This window comes from Pteronotus mesoamericanus, unplaced genomic scaffold (genome assembly GCF_021234165.1).
Source record: "Pteronotus mesoamericanus isolate MK-2021 breed Mesoamerican mustached bat unplaced genomic scaffold, CSHL_Meso_final scaffold_582, whole genome shotgun sequence".
NCBI lineage: Eukaryota > Metazoa > Chordata > Mammalia > Chiroptera > Mormoopidae > Pteronotus > Pteronotus mesoamericanus.
The window spans coordinates 3,711,493-3,724,336 of NW_026555323.1; the positions used below are offsets into that span (position 1 = coordinate 3,711,493).

The following is a 12,844-nucleotide window of genomic DNA, read 5'->3' on the forward strand; positions in this document are numbered from 1 at the left end:
AATAGCTTATTTGTATTACTTGGTTTTTCTCTGTAGTCCTTAGCAACTGTCGCCTAACTGCATCCCAGATGTTGTAAAGTTTTATTTATTCCCTCAGTCAGCTGACCAGTATCCAAGGCGCCGGGTGCACGTGCTAGAGCCTGCAGGGCCGCAGTGGACAAAGCATGGAGGCCCCCACCTGGGAGCGATGGCACCCAGTGGGAGGAGGCAGCAAAAACAAGAAAACAAACAGCTAGGTGCTTTCAGATAGTGTTGGTTTGTGGAGAAAGTCCAGTCGGAGCTGGAACCGAGCGCAGGCGTGGCAGTTATGTGGGGACCCCCTCCTGGGGCAGCAGCCAGCCTTGCACTTGGTGGTGCTGGCCAGCTCTTGGCTTACCTGCGGGCATCGTTCCGTTCCCTCCTTTCCTTGACTCTCCTTTAACGGTGGCTCCTGAACTCTTTGAGTCTGTCAGGAGTTTGGGGGGTGGGGGAGTCTGCCAAGTTTAATGTTCCATGGAGGTGTTGGCATCTTTGGAGTTCTTCCCTCTTTGCATCCAGTGATGTCATGAAAAGGGGCACATTGCTTCTCCTGGGGAATCTCCAGAGGAGCGCACTGGCATGCCATGGCTCCGACAGGGTACCTGGCTTTGCACTGTAGGGCTTCCATAAGTATGTGTGGCCGTCCATGAAAGTGACAGTAAACATTTAGCGAAGGCTCCTTGCGTACCAGGTACTGCCCTCAGCCTCTGCTGTGCATTGTCTCCTCAAGTCCCAGGTACCTGCCGCATAGATACTATTTTGTTTTTGTTTTTTTTAATTGAGAGGGGGAGGAAGGGAGAAAGAGAGGGAGAGAAACATCAGTGTGTGATTGCCTCTTGCGCGCCCCCTACTGGGGGCCTGGTCCACAACCCAGGCATGTGCCCTGAGTGGGAATTGAACCCGCGAGCCTTTGATTCACAGGCTGGCACTCAATCCACTGAACCACACCAGCCAGGGCCACATAGGTACTGTTTCAATTCTCATTTTACAGATGAAGCCACCAGGGCTCAGAATGGTTAAGTAGCTTTTCCAAGACCCTGATGCTTCCTTTAGTGTAACTTAGCAACAAAGACTATTGTTGTTCCTGGATTCTATTTTCCTGTTACGAACATATTAACAAGATTTTGAACATCAGTCAGTTTATGAATGAGTGCATGTCCATGAGAAAGAAACTACAGAAACACAAATCTAGAAAGCTCAGACCTCCAAAATGGTAAATTAATGATTTGGTAAAAACATTTTCTGCTTTACTGAAAAATGCATGTCCTTTATATAGCAAACTCTTAGACTTCCATTTTAAAAGATGACCCTACTTATAAAAATAGTTAATGCATAAGGCATCATACAAAAGAAGTACTGCCTGTTAGATAAATTCACGTACAAAATGACAAAAAAAAAAAAATGTTCTTGCAAAGTGACAAATAACGCACATGAGAAACAAGGGGCATTTTATAGTGACACAGCTTTGAAGTTTAAAATAGAGTAGCCATTCCCTTTTTTAATGTTCAGCAACAGGCTATACGCAGGCACACATTCTACTTTAAATCTACGGTGAAATGCCAGGAGCTGTCAGTGGAACAGCTGTGATCTCACGCTTGAGAAAACCGAAGGTACATACTTGGAGGTGCCAGCCACACAAGCAAACTGACATAGGAGCCGAAGCTGCTCGTTCTGCGATATGCTTGGGTCGTGGTCCGTGGCCTCTCCCCGTGGCTAGTGGCCCGAGTCTGGCGTTCCTCTGTTTTCCATGTCTCCCCCTCCCCCTGTCCTGTGTGCTCTCCGCTGAGTTGACCGTGAGCTACTCCCTTCTTTTAAGATTCTCTTTCGCAAACCCCTGATGATTCTTTCTCAGTCTTCCTTGCTGGCTTTTTCTTCTTCGTCCACCTCCAAATGTTAACAACTCCCCTGTGCTCGGTCCCAGCCCCGTTCTGTCCTCCGACTCCCGTTCTGAGCTGTCCTGTCCACCTGTCAGCTGTCGCGACTGCCATCTGTAGCTACACATGCCTCAGTCTTGCGTACACTGCTGCCCTCGTGATAATCCCCACCTAGACATTGTTGTACAGGAATCGTCAGGTCAGTGTGTCCACAGTGAAATTCTTCAGTTTTTAAAAACATTTTTTAAGAGATTTTATTATATTATTTATTTTTAGAGAGGGGGAGGGAGGGAAAAAGAGAAGGAAACAGCAATGTGTGGTTGCCTCTCGCACGCCCCCTCCTGGGGACCTGGCCAGCAACCTAGGCATGTGCCCTGAGTGGGAATCGAACCGGTGACCTTTTGCTTTGCAGGCCAACACTCAATGCACTGAGCCACACCCGTCAGGGTTAAATTCCTGATTTTTAACCCCAGACTTCATACCCAGTTGCTCAGCCCGGCATCTTGGAGGTTGTGCGTGACTACTACCTGCCCCTCAACTGCAGTCTCTCGTTTCTTGGGCAGCCGTTACTTTCATAATGCCAGTCGGGTCCTACCACCTCGGTCCGTGCGCACTGCCACTGCCCAGGGGCCCACAGCAGTGCTGCTATAGCACTGCCCAGAAAGCTGCCTCCTGCCGTCCCCTTCCCAGAAATCTGTTCCTGTCCTGCTACCGAAGGACATTTGAAAAAGTAAATTGAGGCATTCCTTTTCTGCCTGAAACCCAGTAATGTGTCCCATTGCGTTTAGAATAAGATCCCAATTCTTCCCCAAGGCCCCACACTAGTCGCTGGCCCTTTCTTCCCCCTCCAGCCTTTCTCAAGTCACTCTGCCCCGTCCCCCGTGTGGTAATCACGCAGGCCTTCCCAAGGCCTGTGGGTGGTGGGCCTTCACTGCTGCCTGTCCCTACAGTGCCCTGTCCCTCTCCCAAGGACTCCTCTCTGTGTGCGATTGTGTGCTGACAACTTTGTTTCCTGCCTGTCTTCCCCGACTGCCTGAGGCCCTTGATTTTTTGTCTTTCAGTCTTGTATCCCTAACACACTGTTCGCCCAACGGGTATCTGACCATGGACAATGCATCAGAGAGGTGGCTAGCCTGTCACCGCAGCACCAACCAGAGCAGAGGGCTCTGCCCCCAGGACTGACCATGTGGGTCTGTTTGCAGATCACGTCCCGGCCGCTGCCCTGGGCCGGGGTGGTACATGGTCTCGGCTCACTCCCTCTGCTCTGATTTGTTTTATCAAACAACTTTCTAATCAGAATTTGTTTCCTTTTATGGGAACAGTCTTGATTATCTTATTCCTTTGGCGCCTATATTTATTGGGTGACTGGTTAGTTGTCGTTTGTCCCTAAGCCCCCGGATTCCTTGGGAATTCAAAACCAAATCAAAGTCCTCAACTTGCCATCTGATGACCCGCCCTTCGCCTACAATACACTAACCCCTGTGTACGCTGCTCGGGGGTCTCAGGCAGCCAGGCAGCGTTCATTCCCTGGCGACACCTTTTTCTCCAGCGCCATCTCTCAGGCGTTGTCAGTCACACACCGTTCAGGGCACGAAGACTGCCACGCGGATGCCAAGTTCTGTTGACAATGGCGAGTGGCCACTGCGGCCGCCTGTCTCCGCACCTGGCTCAGAGGCTACGCCTGGACAAGAAGGAGGGGAACCAGCCTCTGTCAGTCCCTGGCTTTGCTCTGCTCTGGGCTGGGCCAGGTTTCCGAGTGGCCGCCTTCGCTCAGGACAGCAGTTTTACACCAGAAACAGGCAGGCAGACGGCTCTGGTGGAGCCGCAGGGGGAGAGGCTCAGAAATCCAGTCTCTTCTCAGGGGGCATCAGACGTTATCTTTCCAAGCAGATGTTGCCTCATGTCCTGGTGTTTATCCCCTTAGAACACATCCACTCGTTAACTTGCTCGCCCTTCTCCACGCTCTCGCGCTGACGGCCGGTGGCCTGTGTCCTGTGCCTGCAGGTGTATTGGCACTCCAGTGCCCACGTCCTCGGGGAGGCCATGGAGCTCTACTACGGAGGCCTCTTGGGTTACGGTCCGCCCACCGAGAATGGCTTTTATTACGACATGTTCATTGAAGACGGGTAATGCCCCTCAATAGTCCCTTCTGAATGCACGCATTTTTAGCTCCTTGTTTTATCATGGCCCCTTATTAGTTTAGGGACTGTGTCTGTTACAGAATACAATTATAGATGGGTTAGCCATTTAAAAAAAAATTTTAATTAGAGTTTAGAGTCAAGGGTAGCTTCTCAGATGTTTTTTTTTTTCTTTTCCTCAAAGGAAGTGATGTGCTGTTTATCTAATCTGGGGCTTGACAGGGTACTCGTGAAGACCAGAATCTCAAGGTTCACCACTAGAAAACAGTTCAGGTTTTCTCCGTGATAACTGAGGGCGTGTCCCCCTCGGGCAGACATCTCCCGCAGATGAATATCAGACAGGGCACTTCACAGAGGCCTCGCCTTCGGCAGATCTGTGTCTTAGCAACAGGCCCAGCCCCCTCTTCCCCTGGATTCCTCATATGTAGTTCTCCAGGGTACCGCCAGCTGCCAAAACTGAAGTCTGAGGGTCCCTTCTACCACCCTAGCACCCAGTCCTCACTCCAGTTCTGCCGTTTGACCTCCTACACAGTTCTCCCACCCACCTCTCCTCTCTGCTCCTGCCTTAATGCATAACATCTCTTGCCGGGACAACTACGGTACATTTTGTCTTCCCCTGTCATCTCCTGCCACTTAAACGATCTCCCTAAACAAGCGTTCAGTCCTCTCTAGCTCCTGCCAACAGGCTTGTCCAGCTTCATCTGCTGTTACCCCCGCCCCAGGATTCATTCCACAAAATTTTAACTGCCTGCTACGTGCTCTGCTTGGTGCCGGTGAGGGAGCAGTGAGCAGATCAGTGGGTCCTTGAGGAGCTACCAGTCTGGTTGGGGGAGACAGACAGTAAACCGGCGGCCATCTCCTGTCAGGTGGTGATGCGCGCTGTGAAGGAAAACGCGCCATGTTTTTCATGGCAGGTCCGTGCTCTGACGGGTGGTCAGGAGCCAGGAAGTGACATTGAAGCGGGACCAGGGCAAACAGAGGGGACGAGCTCTTGAGGCTATCGGGGGGGACATTAATGGGCATCTGGGGAAAGAACATTCCAGGCTCTGTGAGAAAGCTGGGGTGTGGGCATTGTGTGTGGCTTGGTTGAGGAACGGCAAGGAAGCCAGCGTGGCTGGAGAGGGTGAGCGTAAAGCAGGGAGCGAGTGAGAAAGGAAGTCAGTCGATGCCTAGCGGGGGCCGATGGCCCACGTGGGCGCCCTGCCCCTGCACTTCCCTCTCACCCAGCTGTCTCCCGCCCCAGACCCCATGGTCAGTGAGCGCAGGAACGTGGTCAGCCTTGGAGACCACGGTTTTCTATTTGTACAAAATATAATCGTGTGAAGGATAACGAAGATAGCGCAGAACACACCTCGTTGCAGACAGTGAGGGCAGATCATCCCATCCATTAATGCCTCTCTCCTCCCTGAGAAATGGGACGATCTGCCTTTGGATGAATGTTTTTGCCTTTCTGAAGCCCTGGCACAACAAATCACCAAATCCCTCCTTCGAGGAAGCGTGTGGATGAGTGGCAAAGGCCGCACGCAGGGCCAGGGTCCCCACCGCGAGCCTGCCCGGTGTCGGAGGGCTCTGTGTGGATTCGCACCCGCTCTGCTTTTCAGAGTCGTGTCCAGCACGGAGCTTTCGGCGCTGGAGACCATCTGTAAGGCGATCATCAAGGAAGAGCAGCCCTTTGAAAGGCTGGAAGTCAGCAAGGATGTCCTCCTGGAAATGTTCAAGGTGATTGCAGGAAGCTGTTTCCATTCGGAAAACCTGGGGCTGGGAACGTTAAAAATAACCAACATACACAACCTCTTTCTTTTCTTTTCTTTTCTTTTCTTTTTTTTTTTTTGGCAAATAATTGTTGCTCACCAAATTGTTTCAAGTGGTTCGTTGTCACCAGTCACTTGATGTATATTTTGTTACTATTTCTTGAACTTTTTATTGCAGACATAGGTAGGTAAAGGGCCAGATGAATCGTTTTTGTATGTATGTTTATAAATCTGATTAGTTCTGAGCATTGTTAATATTTTGACTCTTGAATTTAACAATATTTAAAATGCCATATAAATTTTTCGCTTTTTTTTCCTTTGGGATTTTCTTTTTTGTTTTTTTTTTAAGCTTTTCGGATTTTCTTTTGTTTTCTTTTTTTTAAGCCTTTAGTCTAGGGTAACCTATGTAAAACTTTAATTTTTTTTATATTGCTTTGACCAATGTATTTAAATATATTCTTTTTTTCTTCTTTGTCTTCTTTTTTTGGTTTAACTATATTCTTAATTTTATTTTTTAAATCACGTATCAGAGAAGTCACATTAATTTGAAAGCACAGCATTGTTAGTTTTGTGGGCTTGAATGAAAAAAATAGGTTTTTGATGTGGAAAAAGTGATAGTTACTCTTTTCTTTTTTTGGTGGTAAAATACGCAAAATACACAATTTACCATTTCAGCCATTTTTAAGTGTACCGTCCTGTGGCATTAAGTACGTTGACATTGTTGTCCTATTGTCTCTACTGTCCACCTCCAGAGCTACTTTATCTTCCCCAGCTGAGTCCCTAAACCCATTAAACACTAACTTTTCCATTCCCTCGCCCTCTCTTCCGTCTCTATGAATTTGACTATTCTTAGACACTCTCGTGTAAGTGAAATAATACAATATTTGTCATTTTTGTGACTGGCTGTTTTACTCAGCTCAAAGTCCTCAAGGTTCACCCAGGCTGTAGCATGTGTCAGAACCTTCTTCCTTTTTTGAGGCTGAGTAATATTCCATTTCTGTGTAAGACCACATTTTGTGTCTTCATTCATCAGTAGACAGCTGGGTGGCTCCCACCTTTTTAATATTATGAAAAATGTTGCTGTGAACATAGGTGTACAGACATCTGTTCAAGACCCTGCTTTCAGTTCTTTTGGGTGTATTCCCAGATATGGAATTGCTGAATTATATAGAAATTCTGTATTATATTTTGAGCAGAGTCACACTGCTCGCCACAGCGGCTGCACCATTTTGCATTCCCACCAGCGGTGTGTGAGCGCTCAGTTTCTCCGTATATTTGCCAACACTTATTTTCTGTTTTTCGTTTTTGCTTTTGTTTTTGTTTTTGCTAGTAGCCATCCTAATGGGTGAGATATACGTAGTATGTCACTGTGGTTTTGCATGGCATCCCTCTAATAACTAGCGATATTAAGCATCTTCTTACATGCTTATTGACCATTTATATATCTTGTTTGGGGAAATGTCTACTCAAGCCCTTCGCTCATTTTGAAATGGGTTGTTGTTGTTTGTTGTTGAGTTGCAGTTTTTTATATATTTTGGGTATTAATCCTATATTAGATATGTGATTTGCATTTATTTTCTCCCACTCTCTGAGAGCTGAACTCATTCAAACCTTTGCAGAGAAAAATGTTTTGATTAGAACAGATCAGTATGAAACAGCTGAGTCATGCAAACCTATTTTTTTTTCTTTCCAACAGCTACTGTCTCTCAGTACTTATTTAACAAAAGTTGCTGGCACCACAGTAATAGTGATGAGGCAACAAAGAAATGTATCTGTTAAGTGTTTAAATGGAATGATATGATCATTTAATATAAACTTTGTTTTTGCACAAATTAATAATGTAGCTGTTTCCACAGAATTGTATGTATGTCATGTTAAAATTGGAATCTTCCAGAACACTGCTGTCCAAATAGAAATATAATGCGATCCACAAATCTGAGCCACGTATGTAATCTTACATTTTCTGGTAGCCCCATTTTGAAAGCAAAAGAAAGGTAAAATTGATTTTTATAACATTTTTTTAACCCAATATTATCAAAATGTCACTTCGACATGTAACCAACATAAAAAACAATTAATAAGCTATTTTGTGTTCTTTTTCTCATTGTGCCTCTAAAATCCAGTGTATTTTGTACTCACAACATATGTGGCTCTTGTACCGGGCACTATAGCTCTAGGCTGTGAGCTCCTAGTATCCCCAGGAGCCCAGCACCTCGGATGTAGTAAACACCCATTCAGTGTTTGTTGGAAACCGTAAATTTTTTTCCACTTAAACATTTTATGTAATAACATGTAAATCTATTTTTCTTTGTAGTACAATAAATTTAAATGCCGCATTTTGAATGAGAAGGTTCACACTCCAACTACCACCATTTACAGGTAAAGTGTGCGTAAATTTTAAAACTGCCGACCTAAAGGCATTAGCAGGACAAGCAGTTTATCTTTGGGTGGGTGTTGATCTGTAAATTTGCATATTGATATACTACTTTAGTGAGGGGCTCTGAAGTGTTAATCACCAAAGGGACGCTATTATTTTCTCCTTTGTATTTATCAGAATGGTACTGAAACCCAAATTTTGCTTTCTGAGTGTTAGGTGTAACACAGCATCTTTTTCTCTGTGGGTGAGTGAGACAGTGTTCAGCAAGTGCCTTACATTTGAGGGGGCTGTTAGGGAAAGGGCTGCCTGCTTCAGCCCCCCACATTCTCACTGAGGGGGTGGGGGAGCCGTTCGGGCCACCTCCCCACACAGGGGCCCCCTGCCTCCTGCCGTACTTACTCCCCACGGCCCAGAACCCAAAAGCATCAGCCGTCCTGCGTGAGCCAGATATTCACGATGAAACACAAAGGAAATGGTGGGAGGCAAAGGCAAAGTGAAGGTCTGACGAGGCAAGTGAAAGCCGCGCCACGTCGTCGCTGGGTTCCCTTAAACAATAGGCTCCCGAGCTCCAGGAGATTCATCCCCTTTCTGTGCTACCTTGTGGGTTTGCCCTTCCCACTTCTGTGCGCTCTGGCCATGTGGTTGCTGCTGTGAGCAGACTGCGGAGTTCACACAAGGGTTCACCCTCACGTTGTACATATTGTGGGTTTGACGATGTTTGTTCTTAAGGTGAGGTGTCAAGCTGATGCATTTTGTATGCGTTTCCGGTGACTTTGGTTTTGAAAAAGAGCGTAGCGCAGGGAAATGGATTTTTGGTTATGCAACAAGGCAGGTTTTTGAGAGTCTTGGAATGTCACAGTTCAACATGGTGTCGCTGTGCGGTTTTCTTTTTCCAGAAGATTCTGTAGCTTTTGAATTTGGGCAAAGGGAGGACGACTGAAATCTGAGGCTAGATGAATTGTCTCTTTCCTTTGTCGTAAATTAAAACTTAATTTAAACTGCCCCTAAATGGAAAATTGCCCCCAAATATACCATCAAGTGAAATCCTTCACTTCAAATATATGAGAACATGGTTCATAATGAATAGTCTGAAGAACGATAACGGTGTCTGGGCTTGTCTTCTCTGTGCCATTGTAGGTGCGGTTCACTAGTTGACCTTTGTAAAGGCCCCCACGTAAGGCACACTGGGAAAATTAAAGCCATAAAAATTTTCAAGGTAAGGACTTACTACTTTTCATATAGCAAACTTAAGGTGAACTAAATAATTAAGGATTTCAAGCATATCTGTTATAATGTGAACATCATGCTGTCTTAAAAAGCACTCTATTGTTTCATCTTTACATGGGCTTCTAAAAATAATTTATTTAAACAATTTTGATCATTAGGACATTACCTAGAGCCTTGAATTACCGTTTACCCGGACTGTGAGTGTTACAGTGTGTTGCTTTTTCATATGCTACTGTGGTTTTCTTGAATCTCCCTAATGTGAGCAAGAGCTTTTATCTGCATGCAGAATATGTGCTGTAGGAAAAAAGCCTAAGCCAAAGGGGACATAGTAGTAGAATGGAGAAAACATTGTCCTGAGAGCCAAGAGGCATGAGACTGACCTGTAGGCCCGACCTTGACTTTCTCCCACGTACAGTAGCATTGATGGCGGCCGCTCAGTCATTAACCATGAGCCACGCCTTCCCTTCCGGTCTCTTCTTCCCCTGCTGCCCCGTCGTGGCGATGCCAACTGCTGTGTAGCTTTCCCTTCTTTCCACCATTTCTCACTCTTCACTCCAAGAACTATAGCAGACCCTTAACATAACTGACTGCTGAATTTGGACTGGGAAGGTTTCATTAGAACCAGTTTAAGATCCTTTCCAGCACTCTAGAAGGTCACCGTTAAGGAAGCTCTGTTGATACTATATTGGAATATGTATACATATGAAGGCTGATTTGATGGATAACCAAATGCCAGATGTGCTCACCGAAGTGTTGTTTGACGTGTAGAATTCCTCGATGTACTGGGAGGGCAATCCTGAAATGGAAACCCTGCAGAGGGTCTATGGGATCTCCTTTCCCGATGACAAGAGGATGGAAACCTGGGAAAAGTCCCAAGAGGAAGCCCGGAGCCGAGATCACAGGAAAATCGGGAAGGTAGGCCGGCGTCCCGGTCACTGCTGAGAGGCCACGGGCCTTTGCTGGCTCATGATTATGTCTCCAAACTAAATTGTTTGAAAAATAGTATTTCTTCTCCCACCCTCTATTTTGCTGGCGCTCATCATTTGCGTTCAATTCAGTTCTTCCATGATAGTACCCCAGTGCCTTCTAACCTCTTTCCTTCCCGTAGCTTTTATCAGATGTAAAACATTGCCCCTTTCTCTCATTGGTATCACGATATAAAAAAATAATGTTTTTAGAAATGCATGCATACTTTGAGAGCATGCTCTGTATTTGGGGAGCAGAGCAGAAAGAATGAATGAGATTTGAAAGCGGGAAGACCTGGGTTTTAACCTCAGTCCTGCCACCGCTGAGCTGTGTTCTGTGACGGGCTGGCGTTCCCTTGTGGAGCTCCACGTGCCCGTGTCTTGCCGGGTAGCCCGCCGGAGCGATGAGAGGGCGACGCTGGAGACGGTGGCCGCGTGGACCGGGCTCTCGGTAGGTGAGGGCCGTGGTGATGTTCACCGTTACCACGAGTCCTCCTCCAGCGGCGGACATTTCTCATGTTTTTGTAATGTTTTCTCCCCATGAGACCCGTCCTCCAAGATGCCAAGGGAGAAAGAACAGTGAATATGAGGGGAAAGAAGAGCTAAGTGCAAAGCTTAGTGACCGTACATACGGATCGTAATTTTCCACGTGCTATTGCATATAATTAGATAGAAGTATGAGGGACTTCGAAACATCAATTATTAGAAAACAGAAATGATAGCTGAGTATACATTTTACTTGTAGCATATCAAGTGTACAGTAAATATGAAGAACTGACAGTGGACTTTGAAATCCAGTTACTGTTTTATTCTAGGATCAAGAGCTTTTCTTTTTCCACGACCTGAGTCCCGGAAGCTGTTTTTTCCTGCCCAGGGGAGCCTTCATTTATAATACACTTATGGATTTCATACGGGTAAGTTAATTTCTTAAGGGTTTTATTCTTGGTCAACTGCATTTTGCATGATACTGTTTTCTCTCATAGGAAAATGGTCAAGCACGTCCATTAATTTTATATTAGTAACATTAAGAATTTTGAGCCTAAAAGAGAAATAAATCCTGGATTGTGCCTTGTAATAAAAACATTGAGATAAGTTGTATTGTCCCTAAATTAAATGCCTTCTTGGATTTTATTAAATGCCCCTGGGGCACATAGAAGTTTCTAGAGTGCGTACAATACAAAGGTAAGCATTAGACCCAGTGAGGAAGTCTCTGTGAAAGGGAAGAAAGGAGGGGGCATCCTACCCGGCACAGAATGCTGGCCCATGAAGCATCACTTCCCAGAATGTGGTCCATGGACCCCCGGTGCTCCATCGTTGTCTGTGGTGCTTTGGCAGCTCCAGAGCAAAGAGAGAGAAGACAGCTCTGAAAAATACTATCCTGTAATGCAAGTTCACAGATTATAAAGTCTCTAATAGGACTGTGTGCTGTAGATACAGTTCAGGTGTGATGCAGGTGGACTACTAGGGCTACATTTCCATTTATTTTTAGAGAAAGCAGAAGGGAGGGAGAAAGAGAGGGAGAGATACATTGATGTGCGAGAGAAACATCAATTGGTCGCCTCTCGCACGTGTCCTGACTGGGGACCAGGCCTGCAGCCCAGGCATGTGCCCTAACCGGGAATCGAACTTGCGACCTCTCATTTTGTGGGATGATGCCCAACCCACTGGGCCGCACCAGTCAGGGCTACATTTTCTTTTTTGCACTCCTCTTGTCTTTCTTATTATCAACGATCACGTAACATTTTCGTTGACTCCGTTTTCTAAGTGCTTGTCACTCATTCATCCTCAACTTTCTATCAGGGCTCCTGAAACTCCTTGCGGCTTATTCCGGCCATCTGGGTCATCTTTCGGTAAATTTTTTGTTTCAAGTTTGATCTTTTCTCTCCAGAATTACATCTTTAGGCTTCTTTTCGTCATCATCCTGGCTGTTCCCCTCATCTCTTTCCTACAGTGATTCTCCTCTTTCCTGATCCCTCTTCCTTGCTTTTCCCTCTCATCTGGGGAAGCGCTTTCCTTAAGAACCTCCTAGAAAAAAGCATACGTGGCATGTGCTGGTTAGTCTCTGAGTCACTGTCTCATTCTTTTCCCCTTCTTTCCTCATGCCACGCCCTGGGGAGCTGAGCTCTGTGAACTTTCTCACCTGAGTTACATCCTTTCCATAGGGATTGGCCAGTGGGACGCCATAGCGGATCAGAGGGCAGGGAGCTGAGACTTGAAGAATCACTGACTATTATCAGAGGCTTCAGCAGGTGGTGACAATGGGCTGTCTTTGCTGGAAAGTCAACACAGCCCCTGGCACCTTAAACTCTCTAGGTTGGGGGCGGAGTGCGCCAAGAATAAACAGGAGGCCTCCATGGTGGCCTTTAAGGAGTCTCTTATCTCTTATAGATGCAGGACAGACATGGCTGATGGTCAGGCCCAAAGTCTTAGGGTATGAGCTGCAGAGATGTACAGCCATGTACGTAAACAGCCCCGAAGGTCTCCTACGCCGAGG

General features: G+C 46.3%; 1 protein-coding gene across 1 annotated transcript in view; it reads left to right on the plus strand.

The window, feature by feature from the left end:
* Positions 1 to 12,844, plus strand: part of TARS3 (threonyl-tRNA synthetase 3) — a 36,843-nt gene that overhangs the window by 6,812 nt on the left and 17,187 nt on the right. Inside the window, exons 5-10 of the mRNA XM_054561962.1 lie at positions 3,897 to 4,018; positions 5,632 to 5,749; positions 8,096 to 8,160; positions 9,296 to 9,374; positions 10,154 to 10,300; positions 11,166 to 11,264. Coding sequence (XP_054417937.1) covers positions 3,897 to 4,018; positions 5,632 to 5,749; positions 8,096 to 8,160; positions 9,296 to 9,374; positions 10,154 to 10,300; positions 11,166 to 11,264 — 630 coding nt within the window. The remainder of the gene's footprint in view (positions 1 to 3,896; positions 4,019 to 5,631; positions 5,750 to 8,095; positions 8,161 to 9,295; positions 9,375 to 10,153; positions 10,301 to 11,165; positions 11,265 to 12,844) is intronic.